We start from the raw sequence: 26684 nt of genomic DNA on the forward strand, positions 1-26684 counted from the left end.
TGGGCAGCGTGTATACGTTTAATAAATAAATAAAACAAGAGAGAGATCGCCTGTAAAATACCGAGGCAGAGATGAGCAGTTTGAGGTGTGCTTTTATTCTAGAGTTTAGAAGTGTTACAGAAAGTGTTATGATGATCAATAAATCTACCGAGGAAGTTACAAAAGACGCTCCTGAGCACTTCGCAATTGGCTCACCCGGACGGAGGCACCTGTGCTCAGAAAGTGAGGTCGTTGGAAGACAAAGGATGGCGACCGCCCCCGACCGACGGTTTTGGGGCTCAAGAGAGCCGTAAGGTGCGTTGAGATCAGTGCGGATGCCGGGAGGCGCAGGGCAGACGCGGTTGCTGCAACCGGTTGTGTTTCCCTACCTTCGGCGGCTCTGCTGCTGCCCACCCGGTGGGCTTTCACAATGCAGACCCCCTCCCTCAAGGGCTGAGCAACTGCCCGGCTGCTTAAAAGCCTAGTCCCCTCCCCGCCCCAGCAGTAAATGCATTTGTGTGACCCCACAGAAATTAGGCTAACGGTTTCACCGGGGTTAGAGTTGCAAGACACGAAAATAACGCTAATTACATTTTAATTCCTGTATTCCAGTTCTTTGCGCAAGCAGAACTGCCCACAGCCCCTGTCCAGGCTAAGAGGCAACGCAGTCTTAAGTAAGTGTTTACCCCCTCCTCCCCCCTCAGCGCACAGAACTCCCTGGAGATCGAGACCCACGGAGGACCCCTGACTTAAGCCGGTTAAGACGAGACCACTCCCCACAGGAGGGAGGCGCGTAGGAGCTATCCGGGTGGGAGATGAAGGCCAACGGGCTGCACGGCGTGGCCCTTCCTGGCCCCACAACTCCTGCATTGGGGCTCCCTCCAGCTGCTCTGTGGGCCCAGCCTCTTTGCCAGGGGACTGGCTGGCTGTGGAGCATGGGCCACCCAGGTGCCATTGGCCAGGAGGCCGAGGCCGGGTGCTGCAGCTCCGAGGGAGGGGGACACGGTGAGGACCCTCTCCCCTCCCAAGGAAGGCCGGGAGTGGGTTGCGCATCCCCCGGCCCCGCTTCTCCCCGCAGGGCCAAAAGCCGGTTCCTGCAAGCGGGGTCTCGGGGGCTCTTGGAGCCCCGCGACCCTCGCCGGCCCCTCCCTCATCTGCCGCGGGTGGGGGCGCGCTTGGCTCCCTCTTTCCGCTTCACTGCAGCCCTCATTATTCCTTAATTAACATACCCAACAAATCAATTAACTACTCCGTTCCTAATTAAAAGCTACAAGAGACGATCATCTCATTATTATTAGCTGCTGAGCTGAGCATCAGCCCGCCCGCCTCTCCGCCGCCCCCCAATTACGGGAAGCCAGGAACGCGAAGGGCGTCGCGGCTCCTTTTGTGCTCTCGGAGCGGCGGCGGCGGCATTAATGAGCCGCCGGGCCGGCGCGTTGCGAGGGCGGCACTTGGGCCCCGCGCCCGGCTCTTCTCGGGGATGGCGCGGGACGGGAGCCCCCCGCCAGCCCTGGAGCATTGGCCGGGCAGAGCCCAGACCCGACCAGGCGCCCTCCGGGGCCCTTCCCGGGAAAAGGGGGGCTTCGAAGTGAGAGAAGGTTCGGTTGGGCTGCGCTAAAAACATCCCTGGAATCCTTGGGGGGGGGGAGGGAGGGGTGTTAAAACAATCCGCTGGGATCAAGGTGAAGCCCCTCCCGCTGGGAGAGCGAAAGCCCCCGACGGGCTTGGATTTCACGACCAAAAGAGGTCCCTGGGCGGAGGGCGGGAGGCTGCACGCACATACACAACACACACACACAACACACACACACACCGACCCGGCCCCGGGCACTGGAGAGAGGCATTTCCTGCCACATTCCCAGCTGGGAGATGGGAGCTGCTGAGTTTGAGCGCCAGGGGAGGGGCTCTCGGAGGGGGGGGGGCTCTCTTGCTCCCTGCGGGGTCTCGGAGCAGCTGCCCTTTGGGGCACCTTCCCCACTGACAGGTCTGATTAGGCGAGGACCAGCAGGGCTCCCCGTAACTCTGAAGAGCCCTGGCTGAGCCCCCCCGCCCCACATCCCTGGGAAAGACAAGACCCAAATGCACCCAGCCCCAGACTGCGGGGGTCCAAAGAGGGGCTGGGGAGGGCTGGGAGGCTGTCAGGATGGTGCCAGGCCTATTGGTCCTGCCTCCCCCAGCAAGGCCAGCTCTGGCTGGAGGCGCCATCTCAGCCCCCTCAAGGCACAAGGGCTGCGTTCACATGTTCGGGGTTGCCCTGAAATTGAATCTCATAATACCTGAGTTTTCACACCACCCAAAACAAGAGCAAGGACAAAGAAGGGAGATTAAGACTAATGAATGCTGCAGAAAGTCACTCAGCCGCTGACTCCGCCAAGGACCTGATTAAGGATGCCGTGTGAGCTGTGGCACTTCCTGTGGCACTCACTCTGTTGTGAAAGCCTTTCTTTCTCTTTCTTTTTCTTTCTTTCTTTCTTTCTTTCTTTCTTTCTTTCTTTCTTTCTTTCTTTTTCTTTCTTTCTCTCTCTCTCTCTCTCTCTCTCTTTCCTAATCAACTAACCAACAGTCTTCGGCACTTAGCCTCAGACACCAAAGCTCAGCCCCCCCCCCAGGAAGGGGTCAATCAGAGAAAGGCCCTCCACAAAGGGCCCCTGGGCTGCAATCAGTCCTGCCTCTTTAGCACCTGCAGCAGCCACAATGCCCAGAGTGGGGGGGCACAGCCCTGGAGCCCTTCAGGGGGAGCCAGAACAAGGATTTCCACCCTTCAGGGGTGGGGTGAACAGGCCACCTATTTTCAGTGGGGTAGAACCAGCCTCTTTCAGCCCAACCTCTAAGGCTCTAGGGCTGTGATTGCTGCTGCCCCAGGTGTGGCTGCCTCTCCAGCCTGTCCCCACCCCGAGACCCTCCCAGTGGGGGGGGGAAGGCAGTGGGAAGAGCTCTGCCCTGGCCTCACTCCCACGGCTGGCCCCATAAAGAGGCCCTCTGCTCTCGGAAGAGCCCGTGGAAAGGGCCACTGCAGGGAGGGTCTCTCTCCACCGTGAGAGTCTCAAGCCAAAGAATCTGCCCCCCCAGCACAGAAAGCTGCAGAAGACGGCTGTGCACAGGGGGAAGGGAGTGGGGGCTGGCTGGGGCCAGAGGTTGTGGGGGAGGAGCAAGGAAAGAGGGCCATGCAGACCCCCCTGGGAAGGGCTTGGGACCATAGTGACCCTCACAGCTCCGGCCAGATTCTGGGCAAGCCAAGCTGGACGGGGTCCTCCTCGAAGCCCCCCAGCCCAGGGACTGAAATGCCTCCTGCCCAGAGTTGCAGCTCAGACCCCCATGTTCTGCAGCTGTTTCGGCTGCTCCCCCCCAAATTGTCTGGGACTGCAGCTCCCAGTGTGACTGTGGGAGCCTGGGGACTCTGAAAGCTGCATCTCCACACATCTGGTGGGGGGTGCCAGACTGGCCTGGAGCTCAGCAGAGCCAGAGGAAGCCAGACTTTCCACCAGCCCCCCCCCAGTTCCTGATTCTTCCCCCCCCCCGTCTCTTTGTGCTGTTACTGTCGCTAATTGAGAACTTTAAATATTAATCTTTTCGACCAACGTGAGATACCGGGTCTCGGAAAGTGCTAATTTACACTCCGTTCTTGACGGAGGGAAGATGTTACAAGCCGCAGCTTTGTCGTCTCCTCCTTCCTATTGTATTCCGCCCCCTCCCCACCCACCCCCTCCTCCCTTCACGCCTCTCGGTGCTGCTGCTGCTGCTGTTGCGCAGTCTTGGGTGCCGCCGCCGAGAGCTGGGCTTGCTTCCACTTACAGCCCTTTGTTGTAGGTGACGGTCTGGCTGGTGGTGGCCTGGGCGATCTCTGGCTCCAAGCGGGCAGTCTGGATCTGCAGAGAACAAGGCATGAAACGGGGTTGGAAGAGGAGCCGGCGGGCCCAGGGATGGGGGCTGCAGGGGCTGCAGAGAGGAGGAGAAGCCTGGCCCTGTGGAGGGTGCCACCCCAGCCCACTGGAATCTCCTCTGCTCACACAGCCCAGTTCTCCCATCGCACCGTCCCTCCCCCTCTCAGCAGCCCACGGACTCCATGCCAAGCTGCAGCTCTGGGCACCTTTCCCAGCAATACCTGGAGATACCAGGAAGGAACAGGTAGAAGGTGCAGGGTTACAAATAATCAGGTAGTTTAATAATAATAATAATAATAATAATAATAATAATAATAATAATAATAAACAATTGTCGATAAGAAAGACAAAAAAGTCTGGATAGTGGATGTGGCAGTGCCTGGAGACAGCAGAATAGACGAGAAAGAACTGGAGAAGATCACAAGATACAAAGACCTACAAATAGAAATAGAAAGACTGTGGCAAAAGCAAGCAAGGGTAGTACCAATAGTCATAGGCTCCTTGGGTGCAATCCCAAAACAACTGGAGCACCACTGGAACACCATCATCACCACTGACAAATTTGCTATTAGTCAATTGCAAAAGGCGGCCTTACTAGGAACTGCTTCCACCCTGCGACGATACCTGAAATACCATCAAACATCCACATCTGCCTATCCCAGGTCCTGGGTAAGGACTCGATAGGTAAACAAAATGCCAAATCCAGTCTGAACATCTGGCTGACTGTGCGATGATCCATAATAATAATAATAATAATAGTTGGAAGGGACCTTGGAGGTCATCTAGTCCAACCCCCTGCTCAGGCAGGAACCCTACACCATTTTGGACAAATGACTGTCCAGTCTCTTCTTAGAAACTTCCAGTGTTGGAGGCAGGTGGTTCCATTGGTTAATTGTTCTAACTGTCAGGAAGTTGATTGGCCCATTAGCCACAGCTCAGCCGGGAGCTGTCAGGAGTGGCCAGAGGGGGGACATTCAATGGAGACGGACCCTTTCCCAAATGAGGAAGCAGGGTTGAGGCCAGAATGCCTGAGCAAACGCAGCTATCCAGACGCAGCAACTTGGGGAGGCCAAGGACAGCTAGAAGGTCCCCCCTCCAGCCACTTCCCTCACGTGGAAGGCAAAGGAGACGTTTGTGGCCAGGTCAGGCCTGCCAAATGTGGACAGGGTCTCCATCCCTCTCTTCACTGAGACTCAGCCCTCGACGCCTGATGGCCGGGACCCATTTCACCCGAGACAAGCAGAACTGCCCACCAGAGCATCTGGGTCACAGCAATGCTGGGTCCTTGGCAAGTGAGGCCTGCTGTGGGCAACCGACGGCAAGTCTCTTGGGCTGGCCTTAACCAGGAGTCTCCTAAGGTGGCCACTTTAAGACATGCGGACTTCAACTCCCAGAATTCCCCAGCCAACAATGCTGGGAGTTGTAGTCCACAAGTCTTAGAGTGGCCACGTCTGGACACCTCTGGCCTTGACCGTTCTCAGAGGAGCCTGAAGAAGCTTCTGGAGCCCGAGAGCAGCACCTCCTCCAAGGAGAAGCTGGGCCTCCCCTGAGGTGCTCGGAGCAGCCGAGGCAACGAGGCGTCTTTTGATGCAAGGCCTCCCCACTGCAGGCGAGTAACCCGAGAAGGGGCTTTGTCTTCACTGTCAAAGCCAGATTCCTCTTTCGAGCAGGTGTTCCTCGTGAGAAGGACAGGTGGCTTTAGAAGGCTCAGCGAAGCCTGTTTGGCCCACTGCTTGAAAGCTCAGGGGGTCTCCGTCGTTCTACTCGCTTCTGCTAGGCCCTGGGCAGGTGGGAGGTTTTGTTACCTGCTGGGCATCTGCGTCGTCGTGGGACGCTTCGGGGCCTGGAGGGCAGAAAGGCGGCCAGCAGCCAGTCCCAGCCCCTCCTGCTGGGCTAGGTGCAGGGGGCTTCTGCTCTGCAGTGCCTTGGCTCTGGAGCCCCTTCCCCAGCAAGCCGGGGCTGAGAGGCATGGTGTGTGCAGACATGCTCCTGGAGCACAGCTACCAATCATCCCCGGCCAGCATAAGCGGAGGCCGAGGAACCCACCCATTTACGCTACTCTAACTAGCAACAGCAAAAGCACTTAGACTTATCTACCACTCCCTAAGGGCTTAACGGCTCTCTGCGAGTGGATATACATTTTAATTCACTTCCCCCCCCCCCCGCAAAGTTACACCAGTTGTACACCAGTGAGGTTAGTGGAGTCTGTTAATACACAAGCAGAGTTCTGCAGGAGCCCCCGTGGGTTTTCGCTGTGGGGCAATCCCTGGGCTTGAGGGCCAAAGCCTGCCCCATCGGTAGCCACACCTACCCGGTCTTCCCAGGCAAGAGGGATTGCCACGTTCAGCACCCCCCTTCCCCCCCCCCCAACCTCGGCGGCTGCCTTTGGCTGACTGTCTCTTGGAGGGACAGGTGGGAATCAGAGGAAGTGGGAAGAATCATCTGGAAGAATCGCAACAGCACAGCTGTGATGCCGAGCCCAGAGGAAATGCAGGCACAAGCCAGCATTCGGAGTTTGGAGGCTGAAAGCAAAGGAGGGCGGGGGGGGGGGAATAGGGAGGTCCCTCTGGTGCTTCGACTGAGGGTGAGGCGCGCCCAGGATGAGGACCACCTCCCTGCAGTCTATAAGCCACGATGGGGCCCCAAAGGATCTGCTGCCGTGTCCAGCCAGGGCTGTCCCCTCTCCCTCTGGGCTTGTTTCTTTGGGGATCCTGGGAGATACGGGGGGACCACCTCTTCTCCCAGAATGGAGGGCCCCATCACCCCCCTCTAAACAAGACTGGCCCTTTCACCCTTACAGACCCCACACCAGGCAGAAACCTGCCCTTCCTTCTCACATGCATGTGTGTTCTCGGCGTCACAACATCCCACGCTGGACGCTCCTCGCAAGCCACCTCAATGCTGCCCCTAAGCAAAGTGAAGCGGGCCCTGCCCCTCTGCTCCCCATGCCAAGGGATGGGGGGCGTTGCTTCCCTCGGCATGTCCTTCTCTCGCTTCAAAGACCCCCCCCCCAGGCATCCCCAAATGCCCACTCCTCCATCATGTGCAACTCACGTGCCCCATTTTAGTCGGCTCCAAGATCCCAGGTGGAGGACTTTTAAAGGGCGAAATAGGTTTGCAAGACTTAAGGAAGCCGGATACCTCTTTTAATCCCCCCCCCAGACCCTTTTGGCTTTTCTAAGACTCTGAAGACAGGGCGGCCCCCCCAGGGTTGAGGGAACCCATCTCTGGGGGGGGTCCAAGTGGTGCCCTCCCCTGCCAGTCAGTTCCGTTGGCTTTGGATAGGGGTTGCTTTTATGATTCTTGCAAGATGGTTTGATTTGTGAGTTGAATGACCATGTAAGTAAAAGAAGTAAATAAAATAAATACTGCCCCCCCCAGTACTGAACCCTTGTTTTGGTCTGCCAAAGGGGTGCAGGGCCTGAAGACCACCCTCTCTGCACCCTGAAAGGGGCAGAAGGACCCTGGTCTCTCCTTCGGAGGCTCACCCGTGCAAAGCAGGACACTCGCTCTGCTCCTTCAAAATTATTATTTTGTAACTTTAAAATGGTACCGATGCGTGGCAGTGCCAAGGCTGACACAACAATGCTAGGAACCTACATGGAAAACCTAAAAGCTTTTGAAAATGTTTAACCTAGTTAGACAAATTAGCAAAAATTTGTGCAAAACAATTTAGGTATTTAAAATATTCAATGTTTTTAAAAACTGAAAAACTGTTCTTAGCTTTCAGCTGCAGAAACCCAACAAAATATAACATCCAAGAAATCTTAACATGAGGTGCAACATAACCCTTCACCAAAGCTGTTAAACAGTTCCTGGTGCATCCTGGGAAATAGCACTTCATTTATTCAAATGCACATATGTCAGGTTTTTGCACCATATGTCATTCCAAGCTATTTACAGTAATAATTAAATCTTAATCAACGTTTAACCTCTGTAAAATGTTTGAAGGGATCTAATCACCCTTCAGTCTGCACTAATGAAGCAGAAATATATAAACATAAAAAGAAAATGATATACACCAGAAAAAAGAAGTAATTGCAAAATTGTATTTCTTTTAAATATCATCAGCAAGTTATGTAAAGGAAGCCGAGGGGGTATTTTAAGGGAAGACATCTTGGGTGTCAGAGGTGTGAGTAGCTAATTTTGTACTGCTATCCATAGCAGATGTAGCATATTTTCTCTTACAGCCATTATTAGCAACTTCACCATTCCTTTTCTTATTTAAACACAAAGCAGAACGCGGAAAGGGGGACGCGGAGTGCTCCTGCGAGGGAAGGGGGGGGACCGACTGCCCGGCTGACGTGGAGGAGATCCACTGTGCCAGCTGCTGGAAAGTGTGGGCCCACCAAGCCCAGAGTCCTCTTGGCAAAGCCATGGAGGCCACCTCTAGCTGGCACCATCTTGCCCTGCTCCCTTCCAAGGGGCCAGAGAGGCTGAGATGGGCAGCACCGATGGGATGTTGGCTCGTACCACAGACAGGCAGAGAGAGGTCCGCCTACAGCCTCTGCCCACAGGGCAGCCCACCCCTCTCTGGGTCACCAAAGCCCCTGCTGAAGGGGTCTTCACGTGAGGAAGATTGGCAGGTCCTGTACTCCGAAAATGGGCAGAAGAGACTTCGGCTTCCTTTCATGACTCCTGGGCCAGCCGGTCATTTCCAAGCATCCTCTCTGTGTAGGATGCTCTCCAGGTCTTCCTCCTTCTCCCGCTGTGAATCCCTTCCAGTTTCGCTACATCCTTCCTAAAAGGGGGTGCTCCGGGTTGAAGCCCCACAACCCTGGAGGTGGGGTATAACCGAAGCAGAACAATAGAGGAGCCCAATGCGAAGTTGCCTTTCCTATTCTCACCACAAAACCTGCTGACTTACGCTCAGTTTATAATCAGCTCAGTGTTTCACTTCTGCCTCATAAGTTGAAAACCTCTGCACAGCAGGTGGCCCCTAGTTTGAAGCCAGATGCTTTGATCTCTCGAATTTTCCTGAATTCTGAATTTTGTTTCTTTTTAAGTTGGTTCAATCTGAACCGATTCGTCTGAACGGGAGAAGTGTGCATCCCACTCCTCACTGATGTCATAATAAAAGTATTACACAGGGCCCAGAACCAAATCCTTGGCTTTTCCACACAATACTTACTCATACGATAAGGATTGACTGAAAAGCATGATTTGGGAGCAATTTTTGGACCAGCCGTCTAACCACTTTTAGATCATGCCATCCATCTGGCATCGCCACGAGGGACTGTGTGAACTGCTCGCTTGGAACCAGACATATTATTACGGCCCCAGCATTTCCACAATTGATTAAGATCCTATTCAATCAAACAATAAGATGAGGATGACCTGGCAAAACTGGTTATCCATTTCGGAAAGAAGTACTACATGAACAATTCCTATTTATTTTAAAAACCTGAAAAAGAGATGTCAACTTAAGTGGGCCTCTGGATTGCCTAAACAATAAATTGTATAATTAATGCAATCTTAATTATGGTGCATTTGAAGGTATAATGGTAAGTATGGTGGTGCTTAAGAGTTTGTGAATTTGTATTTTCCATATTTCTGCATAAATATGATCTAAAACCTGATCTCTTCTCCATCCAAGTCCTCCGATTGGATAAAGAGCACCCAATTAAAAAAATGATTCAAAAATATTATACTTGTTCGTTGATTTATATTTTTGACTCCTGAGTTTAATTAAGCTCTTTTTATCTAGTTTGAGGACTAATGTGGAAAACAGTAACGTTTTAGATCGTGTTTATGCAGAAATATTGAAAATTCCTAAAGGTTCACAAACTCTTAATGTCTATGGCAGGGGTTCTCAACCTTGGCAACTTTAAGACTTGTGGACTTCAACTCCCAGAATTCCTCAGCCAGCAAAGCTGGCTGAGAAATTCTGGGAGTTGAAGTCCAAAAGTCTTAAAGTTGCCAAGGTTGAGAACCCCTGCAAGAGTCTCAATCCTCCAGGTGCTAACTCTTAAGTATACTCTAAATGGGTATTTAATGCAAAAGGAAAAAATATGGTTCCCGACAAATCTACACTGATTTCTGGTAAGTACTACACTGTTTTTAAGGGAATTATAGAGCAACTGCACCCGGTCTGCTTAACCAGCTTTCCAGGTGCTCTTGCCCGCCCGTCTGGCTGCAGTTCCCCAAATCCTCTGCTGAAGGAGAGGATCCTCAACGCCTCCAGCAGCCAATTCCTGTAGCACCCTGGAGGTTGAAACTCGTGGAAAGCGAATAGGGATGCTCCAGGCACACTTCCTATCAGTCTCGGGTTTGAATCCTACCCTTCTTTCTTTTTTTTCTGGCTGCCTGATGGAACAGAAAGCTTCAGTTGAAGAACACTGAGCAATGCAGTCTTTTCTCTGATCCCTGGAAGAATTTTTTGGTTTGTATTTCTGAAAGAGGTCTTGAAGATCATCTAGACCAGAGGTCCCCAATCTTTTGAGCACCAGGGACCGGTTCCGTGGAGAGAGGTTTTTCCGCGGACTGGAGGGGGTGTGGTTTTGTGTGTGGCCTGCATTCCACGTGTGGGGCTTTGCTTGTTTGTGCAGATCGGTTGCTGGCATGCCGCGGCCCGGTACAGATCCAGGGATGGGGGGGTGGGGGGTGGGGACCCCTGATCTAGACTGAGCAAAAAGGCCCGTGTTTCAGGTCCTCTGCCGAAGGAGAGCCCCATCTGCAGCTCAGCGGCTCTCACTGTTTGTTTGTTAATGTCTCAGCAAAATCTTCTTCCTTGTAATTTAAACTGTTTCTTGTCTAACTTCCTGGAGCAGCTCTGGACAGTCCGGCCCCATCTTCTACGGGGCGGCCCTGGGGTCCCTGCCCCGGCTGGGAATACCTCAGCCCAACAGGGAGAACATTTTTGGAGCCCAAGGATGGAGGTCGGTCCCAAAGCCAGTCGAGCTGGGCATTCTGCACTCCGTCCACTGTCTCACCTGGGACAGGCCCACCCTTCAAGCAGGGGAGGGGCTAATGGTCCCCTCCAAGCCCCTGATGACCAGAGAGGGGGTCAGGCCCCGGGAAAGCCGGCTTAGCGTCTTCAAGGGGGCTCTTTCAGCCTGGAATGGGCCAGCTTTCCTTTCAGAGGCACAGAGAGAAGCCACACCTGGCCAGCCTTTGTTTTCCAGCAGTGAAGACCGCCAAGGGTTTGCCTCACTCCGCCCCACCCAGCCTGGAGAAAGAGTCGCCCAAGGCTGGGGTGTCTCGCCTGCATTTTCCTGAGGAACCTTTGGCCTCCGAAGGTCTCCATCTGCTCCTCCCCACAACACCTGGCCTTTTAGTCTCCATGGCAAAGGGGGCCGTGGCGGAGGTGCCCGCTGGGAGATCCCAAAAGGGCCATTACCTGCTCTGGGGCGCAGAGCGGGGCCGTGCCGCTTCCGGCCTGGGCTTTGATCACCTCCGAGTGTTTGACGTTCTAAAGCAGGGGATGTCCGAGGGATGAGTGATGTTCCCCAACAGCTTTCAGAGCCTCCACTTTCTCTTTGCCAAAGGAATCGGGAGATTCTTCCTCTCCTTTGAGTTGGCAGCTGAGCATCCAGCTCAGCCTGCAGGTGCAAGGTGTGAAAAGGTGCCTTTGAACCTCTTGTCCTGATCCTCCCTGGGGGGGGGGAAGAATCCTCTGTTTGCACAACAGAGCCCGGGAGGAGAGGACGATATTTGGGAGGGCGGTAGGGGGAGGGAGGAAATGACCACATCTGCAGCATCGGGCCCAGTCTCCCTCCCCACAGTTTTGAGGCTTCAAGGAAGGGTCCCAAGCCCAGCGAGGAGGGGGGAAACCACGTGGTGCAAAGGACAGTCGAAAGGCTGGGAAAGCAGAGCTTGGAGAAATTTGGGGAAAGAAGGCCGTGGGGGTCTCTCCAGGGTCATCTGGAGAGGGAGAAGAAGCAAAGCCACGAGGTGGCCAAAGGGTCAAGGGCATTTCCTAAGAGAAGAGCTGGTCCAGCAGGGACCTTGGCTCTGGTCAGCAGAGGCCAGAGGACCCTCTTCCCCGGACGCCAGGCCCCCAGGCTCTGCAGGAGGGAGGCTCACAAGGACGATGCTGAAGGGAACAAATCTTTAAGAAGATTTGGTTCCGTATTAATGTTTAACTCCTTGATAGAAGCTTTTCTTCCTTTTTTTTGAATACTGGACCCTTCCTAGGCTCATGCAGGGCAGCTTTGGATTCAATCAATCAATCAGAACAGAACTGGAAGGGACCTTGGAGGTCTTCTAGTCTAGCCCCCCGCTCAAGCAGGAGAACCTATACCATCTCAGACAGGCGACTGTCCAGTCTCTTCTTAAAAACCTCCAGTGATGGAGCAGCCACAATTTCTGAAGGCAACTTCTGTTCCACTGGTTAATTGACTTCACTGTCAGGAAGTTTCTCCTTAATTCCAGGTTGCTTCTCTCTTCGGTCAGTTTCCAACCATTGTTTCTTGTCCTGCCTTCAATCAATCAATGAAACAATCAATCAATCAGAATTGAGCTGGGGGGACCTTGGAGGTCTTGTAGTCCACTGCTCAAGCAGGAGACCCTCTCCAATATCTTCTTCAAAACCTCTAGTGTTGGAAGACACACAACTGCTGGAGGGAAACTGTTCTACTGATTAATTGTCCTCACTGTTAGAAGTTTCTCCTTAATTCCAGGTTGCTTCTCTCCTTGATTGGTTTCCATCATTTCTTGTCCTGCTTTCAGGTCCTTTGGAGAATAAGTTGGCCCCTTCTTTGAGGCAGCCCCTCAAATACTGGATTAAACAGCTCATTAAGTTCTTCCTGGTGGTTCTCAGAAAATCAGCACTCATCACGGGAAAGCAAGCGACTCAAGAGGACGCAAGACTGCAAATCCAGGTGGATCCTGTGTCTGCAGATATTGTGGGTCCAGGTGTGTAAAAAGAAAGCCAAGCTAAGCCAACAAGGTGTCCTTTGTGGAGTTTTTTCTTCCTGGGAACCATATGCAGCATTTGAGGGAGCTGCTGTCTTGCAAAGTCCCCCCCAACCACCTCAAGCCAGTTCATAAAGCCACAGCATTAACCGCAGGAAGAATTCACCTACATTTTAGGTTGTAAGGGAAAAAGTGGGGCTCTGTGTTTTTCGATTTGATGAAACGTGTGACTCCTTTGTGGGTTCTTCTTACAAGAATTCTAGTCATCTTATCACCATGTCCATCACCTTTCTTTCTCTGTTCCGTGCCCCCATCTTTTAAGCCAGACATCATAATTTGGGATAAATCATGCAAAATTCACCAGATTCTTGCTCACCGGCTGATCCAGAAGCTGTTTCAGAACCCCTAGTGTGAAAATGCCTTTCAGTGCCCCCAGGTTCACGCTGAGAGGAGTATCTTGGTCCATCTCTGGCCGGACTTCTTTGTCACACCCAGCAGGGAGACAGTAACCAAGATCCATGCCTCTGCCTGAAGCCTCCGTGGACAGAGGCAGTTGCAGCCTCTGTGGAGGTCAGCCAAGGAGGTGTCGCAGCACCTTTAATGACCTCCAGAGAGTGCAGGCCAGGAGGCGCAGACCCCTGGGTCCAGTGTCTTTGGGCCTGGGGAGGCCAAAAGAGGCTTCTGGAGAAAGAACCAGATCTTCACTTTCCTGTTTCCTGGGAATTCTTTGCAGCCGCCTTCATCCTGCTAGCAGCCACTTTGGCTGGCAGACACGGCCCTGCGTGCTGCTGCTCCCTGAGAAGCCCTGGCCGGCCAGAGGGTCACTAGAAAGAAGACATTTGGCTGCCTGAACGGAGGGGGAGCAGGAAGGCATTATTTTTTGGGGGGGGAGGGGCTGGAACGGGCAACAGATCCAAAAGCAGGCACTTTAGCAGCTCATCTCTGAATGACAAAACACACACACACACACACAAACACACAGCAGGACCCAGCTCTCCCTGCAAGACTCTCACCCCCCCCCAAAGGTCAGCAAGATCTGGAGATGCAGGAGGGCAGTGGGGGCCTGACCTTCCTCACCGGGGTGGAGAGAGAGATAGAAACAGCAGCCTCTGGACGGACTGAAATGAGGCAAATTCTGACCTCCAATGGGGGGGGGGGCTGCGTGAGCAGGAAGAAAGCCAGAGCGGGGTGAATGGGGAAGGCTGCCCGGTGCTGCCAAGACTGGCATCTGCCCGTCTGCAGGGCAAAGGCCTTCCGGGCGTCTCTTGGTGGGTTCAGCCCTCCAGCGGTCTCAAAAGAGCCCGAGAGAAGCAGAAGCATGAAGGGGCCTCTCTCTCTTTCCAGCAAAGTCCATCCAGACCAGTGTTTCTCAACCTTGACCATTTTAAGGCATGTGGACTTCAACTCCCAGAACTCCACAGCCAGCATTGCTGGCTGTGGAATTCTGGGAGTTGAAGTCCACATGCCTTAAAATGGTCAAGGTTGAGAAACACTGATCCAGACGGCAGTGAAGGAAACCTCCCAGGCTCCAGGCAGCCTTCTGGTGGTCCGCCTCTGGAGACCCTCAGCCGTCCAGGGCTGCCCCCAAAGGGTCTTCTTCAAAAGGCAACCGGACTTTCCTGGTGTTTCCTTGAAGACGTTTCGCTCCTCCTTCACGAGGTGAAGAAGCTTCTTGGAGGAGGAGCGAAAACGTCTTCAAGGAAACACCAAGAAAGTCTGGTTGCCTTTTGAAGAAGCCCCCTTGGGACTTGCTGAGATCTCCACGTCTGGCCACAAAAGGAGACAGAGGAGGGCACTGCGAGGCACCAGGGGGGACCTTCCCTGCCCTCCGGGGATCCTGCTGCCCCACTTCCACCAGAGGATCCCAGCCACACAGAGAGGCTCCGGGGCTGGGCCGCCCGTGTGGCCTCTCCCTCCGGGACGAGTGCTGGGTTGATGTTTGCCCAGCAAGGCCAAGAAGGAAGGTGCCAGGAGGGAGAGGGCAGGTTCCCCACTCCTCATCTGAAGCCTCTTCCGCACTTTCCTGACTGGCACACCTGGACTTGGAAGGGGCCCCTCCGAAGCGGCTGAGCAGTTTCTTTCAAAAGAAGGATTTGCCCCCTCTGCTGCTCCTTCCTTCCTTCCTTCCTTCCTTCCTTCCTTCCTTCCTTCCTTCCTTCCTTCCTTCCTTCCTTCCTTCCTTCCTTCCTTCCTTCCTTCCCTTTCTTTTTCTTTCTTTCTTTCTTTCCTTTCTTTCTTTCTTTCCTTTCTTCTCTCTCTCTCTCTCTTTCTTCTTTCTTTCTCTCTTCTCTTTCTTCCCTCCCTCCCTCCCTTCTCCCAGGGAGCCCCCAGGCCGAGCAGTGCCAACCCCTTGGTCCCACCTCTTGGCCCAGGAGAGACCCCTGCCTGACTGGTTCTGGCAGGGCTTGGGGCACAAGGGCCACCCTGTACCCAGAGTCTCCAACTCTCCTGCCCAGGATGAGGTCCAGAAGGAGCTCCTGCTGCATCCATGCCAGTTCCAAATCTGGGGACAAGGCGAGGCCTCTGGGGCGGCGGTCTGGGGCTGGGCTGAAATCCTGAGGGCATCCTGGCCACACTCTGCAAGGGCTTCACACAATGAGCACCAGCCACATTAGGTGTTGGGCAGCTGACTTGCTCAGGCGACTTGCATGAACGCCAGTCCTTTGTTCTAGCAGGATCCAATTCCTGCAACGCAAACGGCTGACATCTTTCCCTGACGCTGCGCCGGTTCCAGCCCTCCTGATACCTGGGAACAGGCCCTGCGCTGCACGGCGAGACCCTCCCACCTGCCCTGAGGCAGCGGACAAGGCTGGTCCCACCCCAGCCTCCCTGCGGCCCTTCCCATCAATGCCGCCTCCTCCTCCTCCTCCTCCCCCCCCCGTTTCCCAGGCAGGAGCGCCTTTTAACTGTGGACACATTTCAGCCTCACCAGATCTGCTAATTATTGACAGTTGGCAGAAGAGGAGATGTCACTCCCCCCTCCTGTTAAACTGCATCTAATTAGTAATTGCTGCTTCACTGTCATCGTGCGGCTGCTGCGGCAACACCACGGCTCGTTGGCTCATTAACCTCTTGCTTCTCCAATGGCGCCTGCCAGCAACGGGAGGCTCAGACAGATGGGCGGAGCTGCCCTCCTGGTCGCAGAGCCTTCAGAAGGAGGCCCGGGCCTGGGCCAGACCTTCAGCTGGCCTTCAGTCCGTGGAGGGGCAGCTTGGGGTGGTCCGGCCGGCTGCGGAAGGAGAGTTGCTCCCAACCTGCGCTGGGCAAGGGCTGCGCCAGGCAGCTCCTCACAAGGAGAGGCTAGAAGGTTTGGGCGACTGAGGGGCACCTGCTGACGCCCATAGAGAGGAGTACCATGGGGGGGGGAGGAGGAGGAGGAGGAGGAAGAAGAGGAGGAGGAGGAGTTTATTCCTTGCTGGAAAAAAGCAGCAGCACCATCCAAGGCCCCCTCCTTCGGGAAGGAGTTTGAAACTTGAAGTGGGCATCACGCAGGGCATGGCTGCTGACCTGAGGGGGGTTTCAAGGTCCTGGACCTGGCAATGCCCGCTGACTCGGAGGGTTTCCAACTCATCTCTCAGGCACTGGGGGGGGGGGAACTAGGAGTTGCCCTCTGCAACTCCTGTGCCTTCCACCCCCCACTTAGCAGCATCTGGCTGGCCCTGCAGAGGAACCCAGCGCTGGGCTCCCCTTCAGCATCCCTGCTCTGTGCTGCCACCCCCTTCCCGCCCCCCTCCCAGACTCTCAACTGAAGCTCTGGCAAGCCAGAATCCCTTTGGATGGGGGGGGGTGAGCCAAAGAATTTTAATCAATCAATCAGTTAGAAAGATTCCCTGGAGGGGGGCCAAAGGCAAGACTCAAAGGGGCGATGAAGCAGCCAGGGCAGGGGGCACAGCTGGGGGGGGGGGCTAGGCAAGGGGGACGAGGTGGAGGAAAAAGGGGCCCCTTTTGCAAGCCCACCCCAAGCGCCCCCTTTTCTCCAGTCTCGGGGCCCCTCCGGGAGACTCTGGGAAATGGGAGCCAGCCAGGAAGGGAAGGGCACAGCTCATCACAGGTCCACTTGCTGCAGGAGAATTCAACCATTCAATTTATTTAAAATAGTTTAAAAATATTTTAACTCTTGTCATTCACATTTCATTTTGTCTCTCCTTTGACCTCCTTTCTTGAAGGAGTCTGTTCCTCTATTTCTGTGATATTAGTGTCACTCTTGTCCCGTGGCCAGTTGTCCCGTGGCCAGTTGTGGCAGGTCCCCCAGGAGAACCCCCCTACCCTTTCTGGCCCTCCTGCTGGGCACCGGGAATGGCCGAGGCCTCATCCCTGTTCGCTCCAGAGCCACTTGCCCTCCCAGGCAGGCAGGCAGGCAGGCAGGCAGGCACCGCCTCCACCCCGCTGGCCCTCCCAGCCCTTGTCTCAGGAGCCCCGGGGAAGGGGGCTCCAAGGGGGGGGTCCTGCAAGTGGGACTTCCGGTCAGGTGGCCTCCTCCATCCCTGCCTCAGGAGCCTAAGCCAAACCCCCATTTCCTGCCCAGAAAGGCCACCTTCTCGGGGTGCCGGGCTCCCAGCCTCCGGGGCCCAGGGTTGCTGCTGGCCCCTGCCCCTTTGGGGGGGGCTTGCAAGGGGCCGTTTTCACTCCTCCCCCCCAGCCCCATTTCCTGCAGGGCAGAGCAAGCAAAGGCGGAGTCCCTGCCCCTGCCTGAGAGGGGCTCTTGCCTGCTCAGAGGGCTCCCCTCGGCTTATCCGGGTAACCCATTAAAGTCCTTTGATCAATTAAAGTGCTGCTCTAATTAAAACGGGGCAGCCCACCCCCACCCCAGCCCCGCTTTTCATGAAAGGGCTTCAGAAATTCCAGGTGGCCCATTGCAAAGCCAGCAGAGGGGCGGGGCGGGGGGGGGGCGCGGCGGCAGTCCTCTGAAGCTGCCCTTCCCTGATCTGGGGACACAAAGGAGGAAAAGATTTTTCCTGTCCAACTGTTGCCCAAACCGGGACTTTCACATGCAAATCCCGTGCCAGCTTCACCAATCCAGAGAGATTTAAACCACCACATTTTATTTACTTCTCAAATCTGCAGGCAGCACCATTGCCCTCCCGCTATTTATTTACTAGTTATATTGGTTAAACCCTTCCTACAGTGAGTTGTTATTTGCAATCAAACCCAGCACCCCATAAAGTTAAAGGGACGCCCTCCCAAACAGAGAACCACCTTCAAGTAAGGGCCACACCTGCCACCTTGGGACAAAACCATCAAAACCTTGTAAATGGCTCAACAACTTCCTGGGGTGCCACGCACTCTCTGTCGCCCACCCCAAAGACTACAAGCAGAGATCTGACCTGGGGGCTCCTGGAGGGTCCCAGATCATGGTGGGGGTCCCATCCATTCATGGAAGCAGCCCTGGGTGCACTCCAAGCGGGATCCACAGGTGAGCAAGCGCCCTGCCCACGGAGGCACTGAGCTGGGGCTCTGGAGCAGGCGGGCTCAGGACATCCACGCCCGCCCCTCAGGGATGCCCCTGGCCCCTTCCACAAGAGCGCCCCCTTACCCCCCCGGGGGGGGGACCAGAACGAGCGTGTCACTGACCTCGGACATCTGGGGGAAGAGGCTGATGGCCATGGGCAGGGCGAGGCCGAAGGCGGCAAGGCACACGAGGCTTTGGACGGGGAGAAGCATCCGAGGTCGGGAGCGCAGGAAGGCCGTCCTGCAAGACAGACAGACGCCACCGTCAGAGAGAGAACCCCACAGGGACCCCCTTCTCCGCCCCACTCGCCTCCCAGCAGCCCTCTTTGGAGAGAAGACCCAGCAATTTAGCCCTGAGGGTCCTGCGGTGAAACAGAGTCGGAGGCCATCTTTTGGGTGAGGGACTGGCCCTTGTCACCCACCCTGGCCAGAACGCCCCGATTCCCCGTCCTGGCCAGCCAGCCAGCCACTGTCTGTCTGTCTGTCTGTCTGTCTGTGTCTCTCTCCTTCTGTTCCTCAAGGACCCACAAAGGGCGAAGCAGGAATCAGGACGAGATTCAGGACCGACACAGGAAGATTTTCTTTGCCCCCAGCAAAACTTTGTGAGGGATGGACAAGACAGTGAAGGCTCTCAGTGACCCCCCCCCCGCGACCCTGCCTTGGCTCTGAGGGGCCCTTGACAATTGCCCTCTTTGCGCCCAGAGGATGAGGGCAGCATTGTCCACTGAGGACATCAGGCCCCTGCCCTTGCAACCTCCATTTACCTGCCTTGCCTTCATCCCTGAGAGCTTTGGCAACGGGGTCATCACCTCCCCAGTCGGGCAAGGCCCTGAGGGGCTGCCCTTGCAAAGAGGCCGCCATGCCTAAGGGGACTGGACAAACCAGAGCCGTGGAGGCAGGGCAGAAGGACGCAGGCGGTCACCCCCCCTTTTTTTCTCTCATCGGGGGAGCCTCTCCCCTCCATCCCCACATCTGGTAAGGGTGACGGGAGTCCCTCGAAATTCCACCCAGCACCTTCGCAACCAAAGCTGGCAGCCCACTGGGGCCCGAGTGGATCACGCCCGGCCCCTCTGGGCTGCTGCCCCTCTTCCCTTTTGGGGTCTGCCTTCACTTAATTACAGCCGCTGGGCTCCTCCACATTTATGCGGGGAGCAGAACCAATTTAGAGCGTTGCTGGTGAGGCTCCCAGGTGTGACTTCCACCCTGGGCGTTTTCAACTCGGACCCATTCAGTTCACAATGGCTGCGGCCTCCTAATTAGCAGGAGTTATGGCCTGATTTAAAGAAAAAGCCTTAATTATCACATGAAGTGCCACGTCTTAATTGGGACTCAGATCTCAGCATTTGTAAAGTTCAGGCTAAATGACTCACAATTAAGCGAGAGGGAGGCTCGCCCCCAGCCTTCAGATCCCTGCTCTTAAAATCGCAGCAAGCCCCAAACGCGGCCCGCAAGGACGCCACCCTCATCCTGCACACCAGCCAGGGCGCGCCTTGCCCACCCCAGGCCTCTGCCCCCCACCTTCCCTGGCTTTCTCTGCCAGGTGTGGGCTAAGGAGCAGGTCAGCTTTGGATGGAGGCCGTGAGGTCACCGAGCCCCAAGTGGGAATTCACTGGCGGGAATCCGGTGGCAAGGGGAGCCCTGGGAAGCAGAAGGGCCTGGCGGCTCAGCAGGCCTCTCAGTGGGAAGGTCCAGGACAAAAGGCCGGGCTGGATTCTTTGGACTTTATGATGGAGCTATGGCTGTTTCCATTATCTGCGGAGATTCTCTGTCATCCGGGATCCTGGTTGTCCGAAAGGGGTTTTTTCCAAAAGGCAACTGGACTTTTCTTGTTGTTTTACTTTGAAAATGTTTCACTTCTCATCCAAGGAACTTCTGCAGTTCTGTTCTTTTTCAAAACTGATGAGGTGAAATGTTTTCAAGAGAAAAAAAAAAAAAAACAAGAAAGTCCAGTTGCCTTTTGGAAAAGGCCCGTTTGGATTGTTCTCACTGCAGCCGAGATCACCAAGCCTGTGTGAGGAGTCCCTGGGTGTCATTCACGTCCGTGATGCTTCCAGAAGCTCAGCTGGAGCAAAATAAAACCTCCGTCCTTCTGCGGGGCAGCTGGGCAGCGCCTGAATCTGATATCACAATCCTTAGCCAGGGGTAGGCCACCTTGGCTCTTTTATGACTCCTGGACTTCAACTCCCAGAATTCCTGAGCCAGCCATGCTGAGGGGAAAGGGAGAGGTTTCCAAGCTGAGCCATGCTGGCTCAGGAATTCTGGGAGTTGAAGTCCACGAGTCATGAAGGGGCTAAAGTTTCCCTCATGCTGGCTCAGGAATTCTGGGAGTTGAAGTCCACAAGTCATAAAGCGGCCTAGACCTAGGCCAGGGGTAGGCAAGTTTGGCTCTTTTATGACTGGTGGACTTCAACTCCCAGAATTCCTGAGCCAGCCACGCTGAGGGGAAAGGGAGAGGTTTCCAAGCTGAGCCATGCTGGCTCAGGAATTCTGGGAGTTGAAGTCCACGAGTCATGGGGGCCAAGGTTGCCTACCCCTGGTCTTAGCCATGATGAAGTCCTCTTCTGTGTGTTTCCAACCCAGCTGATACCCCACAAATAAATCAACGGCAAGGAAAAGCAGAGTGGAGCCCTTGGCCAGGCTCGGGGTCATCCCCCTCCCCAGGGCCAGGCCCTGCAGGACCTGGGGGCCGTTGGAGGGGGCAGCTTAGGCTGAGCCTTTCCCGGTGGAGAAGACTCTGAACATCCCCTCCAGAATATCCCCCCTTTGAACAGTCAGCAGGAATCAGCTGGACTAGAAAACAAATCCACTTGGGCACGCAGTTAGTCCTCAACTGAGCCCAAAATTCCCATTGCTAAGCAAGTCAGTGATTAAGTGAGTTTTCCCCATTTTACGACCTTTCTTGCCAGAGTTGTGAAGTGAATCGGGCTTCCCCCCCTTTGACTTTGCTTGTCAGCAGGTCACAAAAGGGGATCCTGCAATCGTCATAAATATGAATCAGATCAAGGGCAGCCCTCTCACTGCCCTGCAGCCCCTCCTGGCTGGGGGCAGGGGGGTGTCAGTGCTGGTCAGCCCACACCATGCAGCCCCCTGGGGCTCTCCAAAGTTGACTGCTTTAAGACTTGTGGACTTCAACTCCCAGAATTCCCCAGCCAGCCGGAATTCTGGGAGTTGAAGTCCACAAGTCTTAAAGTGGCCAAGTCCGGAGAGCCCTGCTTTGGAAACTTGATTTGAAAAGAACAACTGGCATCGGCCCAAATTTCCTTGGGGTTCCCAGAATGCTTTAAAAGGGGGCCCTAATACTCGGAGGCCTGGAAAGAAGGGGGCAAGACTGGGATGGGAGGCAGCGGACCCTCCCCCTCCAGCAAGCAGTAACAACCACAGTGGAAGTGGGGGTCTCCTGGACTGATGACCAGGAATTAGGGGACAGTATTAATTGTGAATACGTATCGATGGCTTCTCTCTCTTTGGTCACTTGTAATCCTGATGCAGGGTCAGCAAAGGACAGCAAGGACAACCCCCAATGTCCTAACCCACCCAAGAACACACGATATCTTTAAGGAACACCCAAAAGGGAACATGTTTAGCTACTTCTGCTTTCTGCCTTCTTATCTACAGTGTGCCAGACTTACTGGGTGCAATCTTTATCTTATGTGTGTCAGCTTTGCTGGATGGGTTGCTTATCTAATTATACAGAATAAATACAAGGGTTTCTTGTCATTTGTTGCTCCCCTCATTTAGAGGAGGCTGTCTCTATTCAGCTGAATAATAACGTAAAACTTAAAAGGCACTTTCTGGCTTCCTGTATTTCTTTAACCAGCAAAACCTCAGAACCTGCATATCAGGACCGATTGTTGCCACCCTGAGTGGCCTCTGCCCCCCTGCCAAGAGAGACAGGGTGCCCTTCTTCACAGCAAGGGCCCCCAGGGCCTCCCCACAGAGCCCCCTCATCTTGGAGACAGGAAGCCCCTTCTAACAGCTCAAGGGGGGGTCGGCAAGCCAGGGCCTCCACCCCCAAAGGGACTCGGAGGAAAAGATGGTGCAGACGGTACATCTGTGCTGCAGACACGGCATGTCACTGAGCTCGAACGCGCACCTTCCCTCAAGTTTCAGCACATGGCTGATTAGCGGTTCACGTTCTGCATAATGCGGCAGCTGTCACCGGCGTCTTCGGAGGGTCTGCAACACCTTCCATATGGAAGTTGCACTTGGGACGCCCAGACCTTCTCGGGCTTGGTGCTCCCGACCGGCAAGGGCCTCGGAGGTGGAGACGGAGGCGCTGAGCGGGAGACGGCGGGAGTGGGGGAGCTCAGGGCAGACTCCGGAGCTGGCAGAATCCGGGTGGGGAACGAAGGGCCGTGTTTATAGTCAACAATGCTGGCATTCGATGTCTCTGGTCAGAGCCACGAAAGAGGAAATGAGGGGTGCTGGGCGCTCTCTGAGCTGGTTGCTTTCTTGCAGCCGTTTCATTGTACGAACAGGCCACAGCATCACTGCTACAAGGGGAAGAGGGCTGGGGAGGAGGAAGAGCAGGAGGAGGTGGAGGAGGAGGAGGTGGAGGAGGAGGGGGGAGAAGGAGGAGGAAGTGGTGATCCTTGGGTTATTTTCTGAGTTCGTTTTTTTTTCTTGCAGATGTTTCATTACTCAAACTAGGTAACATCATCAGTGCAACTAGGGTCATGAAACATCTGCAAGAAAACCAAGCTCAGAGAGCACCCCCCCAGTCCTCCTCCCCACCTCTTCCCCCTCCTCTCCATAGCCCCCCCTCCCTTCTAGCACTGATGATGTTACCTAGTTGGGCAATGAAACAACTGCAAGAAAACAGCTAAGTTGAGAGAGCACCAAGCAGCCATCATTTCAACCCTGAGCTGTAGATGTTCTCCTTTATTGGACTGGGGAAAGGCAGGGGCTTCTGGGGTAGCAAAGGGACCCTTGTGGGCATCCTCCCCCGACTGCTGAACCCCTGGCTCAATACAGGCTGCCTTGCTCCCCCCCCCCGCCCTGACCTGGCAATGGAGGCACCGTCTCCCCAATCACAGGATCCTCAATGCTCAAAGAGTAGGAAACTCTCAAGATCTGCTTGAAAGAGGGGGGTCACCACAAGCCCCCCAAGCAGCCTGCAAGAGGGAGTCTCTTCTCAGCCACTGCCCCCCTCCCTCCCTGCTAGAGCCACCTTCATTCAAGGAATCTGATCTAGCAAAGGTCGAGATGGCCAACTCACAGTGAGCAGGTTGGGCAGCCATATAAATTTGTTTAATGAATAAACAAACCGTTTTGATTAGAGAAGAGACAATATCTATATTTATTGCTGACTGGAAACCCCTTATGGGCTTTTTGCATAAAACAGAAAAAATGAACGTGTGAGCTGAGGCTTTGATGGTTAGACAGGACAGATTGTAGAAAGAAGAGACTCGCGATGTAATTTTAGAGAAGGAAGTAAATCTACAATTGTACTTATAACTGCTGCAAAGAAGACTGGGAGTCTCAAAGGTGGTTTTTCAAAAGACAACCAGACTTTGTTTTTCAAAAGCAAGAAAATGCCTTTTGCCTTTGGGATAAGCAAGACCCTGAGGGACTGGGAACCGCCACAGACAAGACCGGAAGTCAATTTATGTCTTTTTTCTTTCTTTTCTATTTTTCTTCTACTTGAGTTATTTTCTTTTTCATTTTTTCCTCTCTTCCTTTTTCTTTTTTTCCATCTTTATTTTAGTTTTTAAAACTTTCAATAAAATGAACTCAGACTATATAGAGCAGGGGCTCCCAGCTGGGGGTGCGAGACGATATTCCAGGCGGTGCAAAAACTTGGGTTTTCAAAATTATAGCATATATGCATGATTCGTTGCCGTTATCTAGAACTTTTGTAAGGGGTGTGAGAATATATCAGAAGCGTCTTCGGGGTGCAGGGTTTAGAAAAGGTTGGGAGCCCCTGATATAGAGGTTTAGCACAGACTGGGAAAGAACATGGTGAAGGCCCGCTAGGATGGGGCAGGTGCTCTTTTATCCAGTGCGAATGCTGGGCAGTCCCACAATATATGACAGACTCCACCCCAGTTTCAGCTGGGGAACAGTGAGCAAAAATCCAAAAGCTCTAAGGAATTCCTCTTGGCACCCAGACAAATCAGCCATCAACAGACACACAGTGATAAACCACATTTACCCACCATTCGAAAGAGACAAAAAAAGCTAAGAAGGAAAAAAAAAAAAAAGACCAGAGCACATCCTCTCCAGCAGCCCACGCCAAGATAAGCAGGGATCAGCACCAGACAAACAAAATGGGTGGAAAACAATACCCAAATCCAAGTAACTACCAAGGAGAAAACCACATCCCCACCAATAGTGGCAGGGCAAACTACTGTATAAAAACAGGGAGCCAAGCCCACACTCGCTTGCACCGTTGATCTTAACCAGTAAAGTAGCGAAGCATCTGCAAAAAAGCCAAGCTCAGGGGGGCACCAAAGGACCACCCCCCCAGTTCAACCCTGAGACCCCTCTATTGTTCCTGCTACATGGTGCATTTCCCAGACACGGATGGTCCTTCCGTCTCCTCGTTTTACTTCTACTTCTACTTTATAGGTCGCCCAGAGTTGGGTAGCTTCTAAATGTAGTAAGTAAATACACAGAAATTAAGGAGCTTCTCATCAATTATGCAGATGACATAAAAGTGGATGACGGAATGAGACGGCAACCTGCGTGGCTGGAAGTTTCTCTGCTGTGTGACTCCCTTTCCGTTTTCATTGTGAGACATGGGAGACTGTGCTACAAATGGGGAGAAGTCAGGAGAAGCGTCCCTCCTTCAGAAGCCTGGCAGGTCCCTGTGCACTCATTATGTGGAAAATTACACCCCAGAGCACCCCATCTCCTCCGCCATCCTGGGAGGCCTTGACTCCCCTCCCTGCTCCTCCAGCCCCATAGGGAGCCCCCCCTCCCCAGGGCCACCTGCGCCCCACTTACTTCTCAAGGAGAGACATGATGATGGGAGGTAGAACCAGGATCGGCATCGGCAAGACCACTCTCGTGAGCGCCGTCTCCAGGAGGGCCTGGGGAAACGGGGGGCAGTTGCTTAAAGGTTCGTCGCCAGCCCTCCCGGCAGAAACAGTGGGGCAGGACTGGGCCTCTCTCTCACCCACCACCAGGGAGAGCCCTGAGGGGTTTTTCCAGCTGCGCTGGGTCAGTCTCAGCCCACCGTTTGGGCATCCCACTGGGGCAGGGAGCCGCCGACTCTGGAGGGCTCTGGCAGGTGGCCGCCAAAGGGACCATTTGGGGGTCACAAGGACGAACACTCCAAGAATGTTGCGCTTGTGCAAATGGGCCTTCCGCAGGCTGTGCCCACCCTGGTGCCTTCGGCATGTCTTGCCGGCACCTCCTTGCCTGCTGGGAACAGGGCTGAAAGGATGCAACTGATGAGGACCCCGATCTCTGACACCTCTCCCCCCATCGCTCTTGATGCCAGCCCTGCAATTTGCAAAGGTGCCCTTAAAGTGCCCGCCCACACCCACATGAGCCGCTCGGTCCAGGACCTTCTGGACTGCCACAGAGCCTGGGCCTGTGGGTCATCTGTCTGCCCAGGTGGGTGTGCTGAGGCTCAGCCTCTCCCAGATTGGGAAAAGACCCCCATCCAGGTCTCCCATGCCTGCCCCTTCTCATTCTTTGCAAAATGCCACCCCTCTGCATCCTGGAGGAGGCAGCAACTGAGGGGGCAGCCCCCCCGGTGCACAGTGTGACTGCTGCAGAGCAATGCTTAGATCTTCTGGGTGGGGCTGGCAGTCCAAAATAAAAAGCAGTATAAAAATGTTTTGAGTGAGGGGGCTGCAGGGGGCAGGCTTGACCTTGACCCGGGGTCTCTAACTTCCCAAAAGCCGGGGGTCTCCATCTCAGAGGGGCTCTGCCAGCTGAACAGGCGTCCTCTTTTGGGCGGTGTGAAATACAACAGTGACAGAGTCGTGCCCATCAGTGACACAATATGTGAGGCTTTGTGTAGGTTATCTTGGCAAAAAGCTGCCCAGAAACAGAAAGGCCCGGAGTGTCTGCAGATGGTAGGGCTGAAGGAAGAGGTGGGGGCGGGGGGAGGAGAACCAGGCAGGTGTGGGTGGGGTGTCAGGAAACATCTGGAGCATCTTCCCACAGACACAGCTGGTGATCACTAATTAATTCCAATCAGGGAAGTTAGAATTTCTCCTCCCATCCTCCATTTGCCACCCCACAATTGGGCATCCGGACCCTTCCCTCTCGGGGGTGGGGGCAACTGTGGAGGGAGGCAAAACGCCTCCTGCTCTCCTGGACCCCCAGATAATGCCACCCCTCTGCTGGCAGGGCAGAGTGTGGGGGTTGGGGGGTGGGGACCCCCCAAAAGCCTTGACCAGCAGCGGAATGCCCCTTCCCCATAGCACAGGCCCTCCTCTGCCAGTAGCAGAAATTCTCAGAGGGGCGAAGGGGGTGGGCGTCTTTCCTCTCTCCCTGCGCAGTCTGGCCTCTGCACGCCCATCTTGGTGGGACCCCCGATCCCCCCTGCCCCTGGCAAAAGAG

At 54.5% G+C, this 26684-nt stretch overlaps 1 protein-coding gene across 2 annotated transcripts in view; it reads right to left on the bottom strand.

Moving 5' to 3' along the window:
• Window positions 1-74: 74 nt before the first annotated feature.
• SFXN5 (sideroflexin 5) overlaps window positions 75-26684 on the bottom strand; it is a 55187-nt gene continuing 28577 nt past the window's right edge. For both annotated transcript variants that reach the window (XM_039333854.1, XM_039333855.1), the window contains exons 12-14: window positions 25113-25198; window positions 18288-18405; window positions 75-3845 (exon numbers count right to left, since the gene is read on the bottom strand). In XM_039333854.1, coding sequence (XP_039189788.1) covers window positions 3768-3845; window positions 18288-18405; window positions 25113-25198 — 282 coding nt within the window. In that variant the 3' untranslated portion in view covers window positions 75-3767. The remainder of the gene's footprint in view (window positions 3846-18287; window positions 18406-25112; window positions 25199-26684) is intronic.

Source organism: Crotalus tigris, unplaced genomic scaffold, assembly GCF_016545835.1.
Source record: "Crotalus tigris isolate CLP2741 ecotype Arizona unplaced genomic scaffold, ASM1654583v1 scf7180000024513.1755786, whole genome shotgun sequence".
NCBI classification, from domain to species: domain Eukaryota; kingdom Metazoa; phylum Chordata; class Lepidosauria; order Squamata; family Viperidae; genus Crotalus; species Crotalus tigris.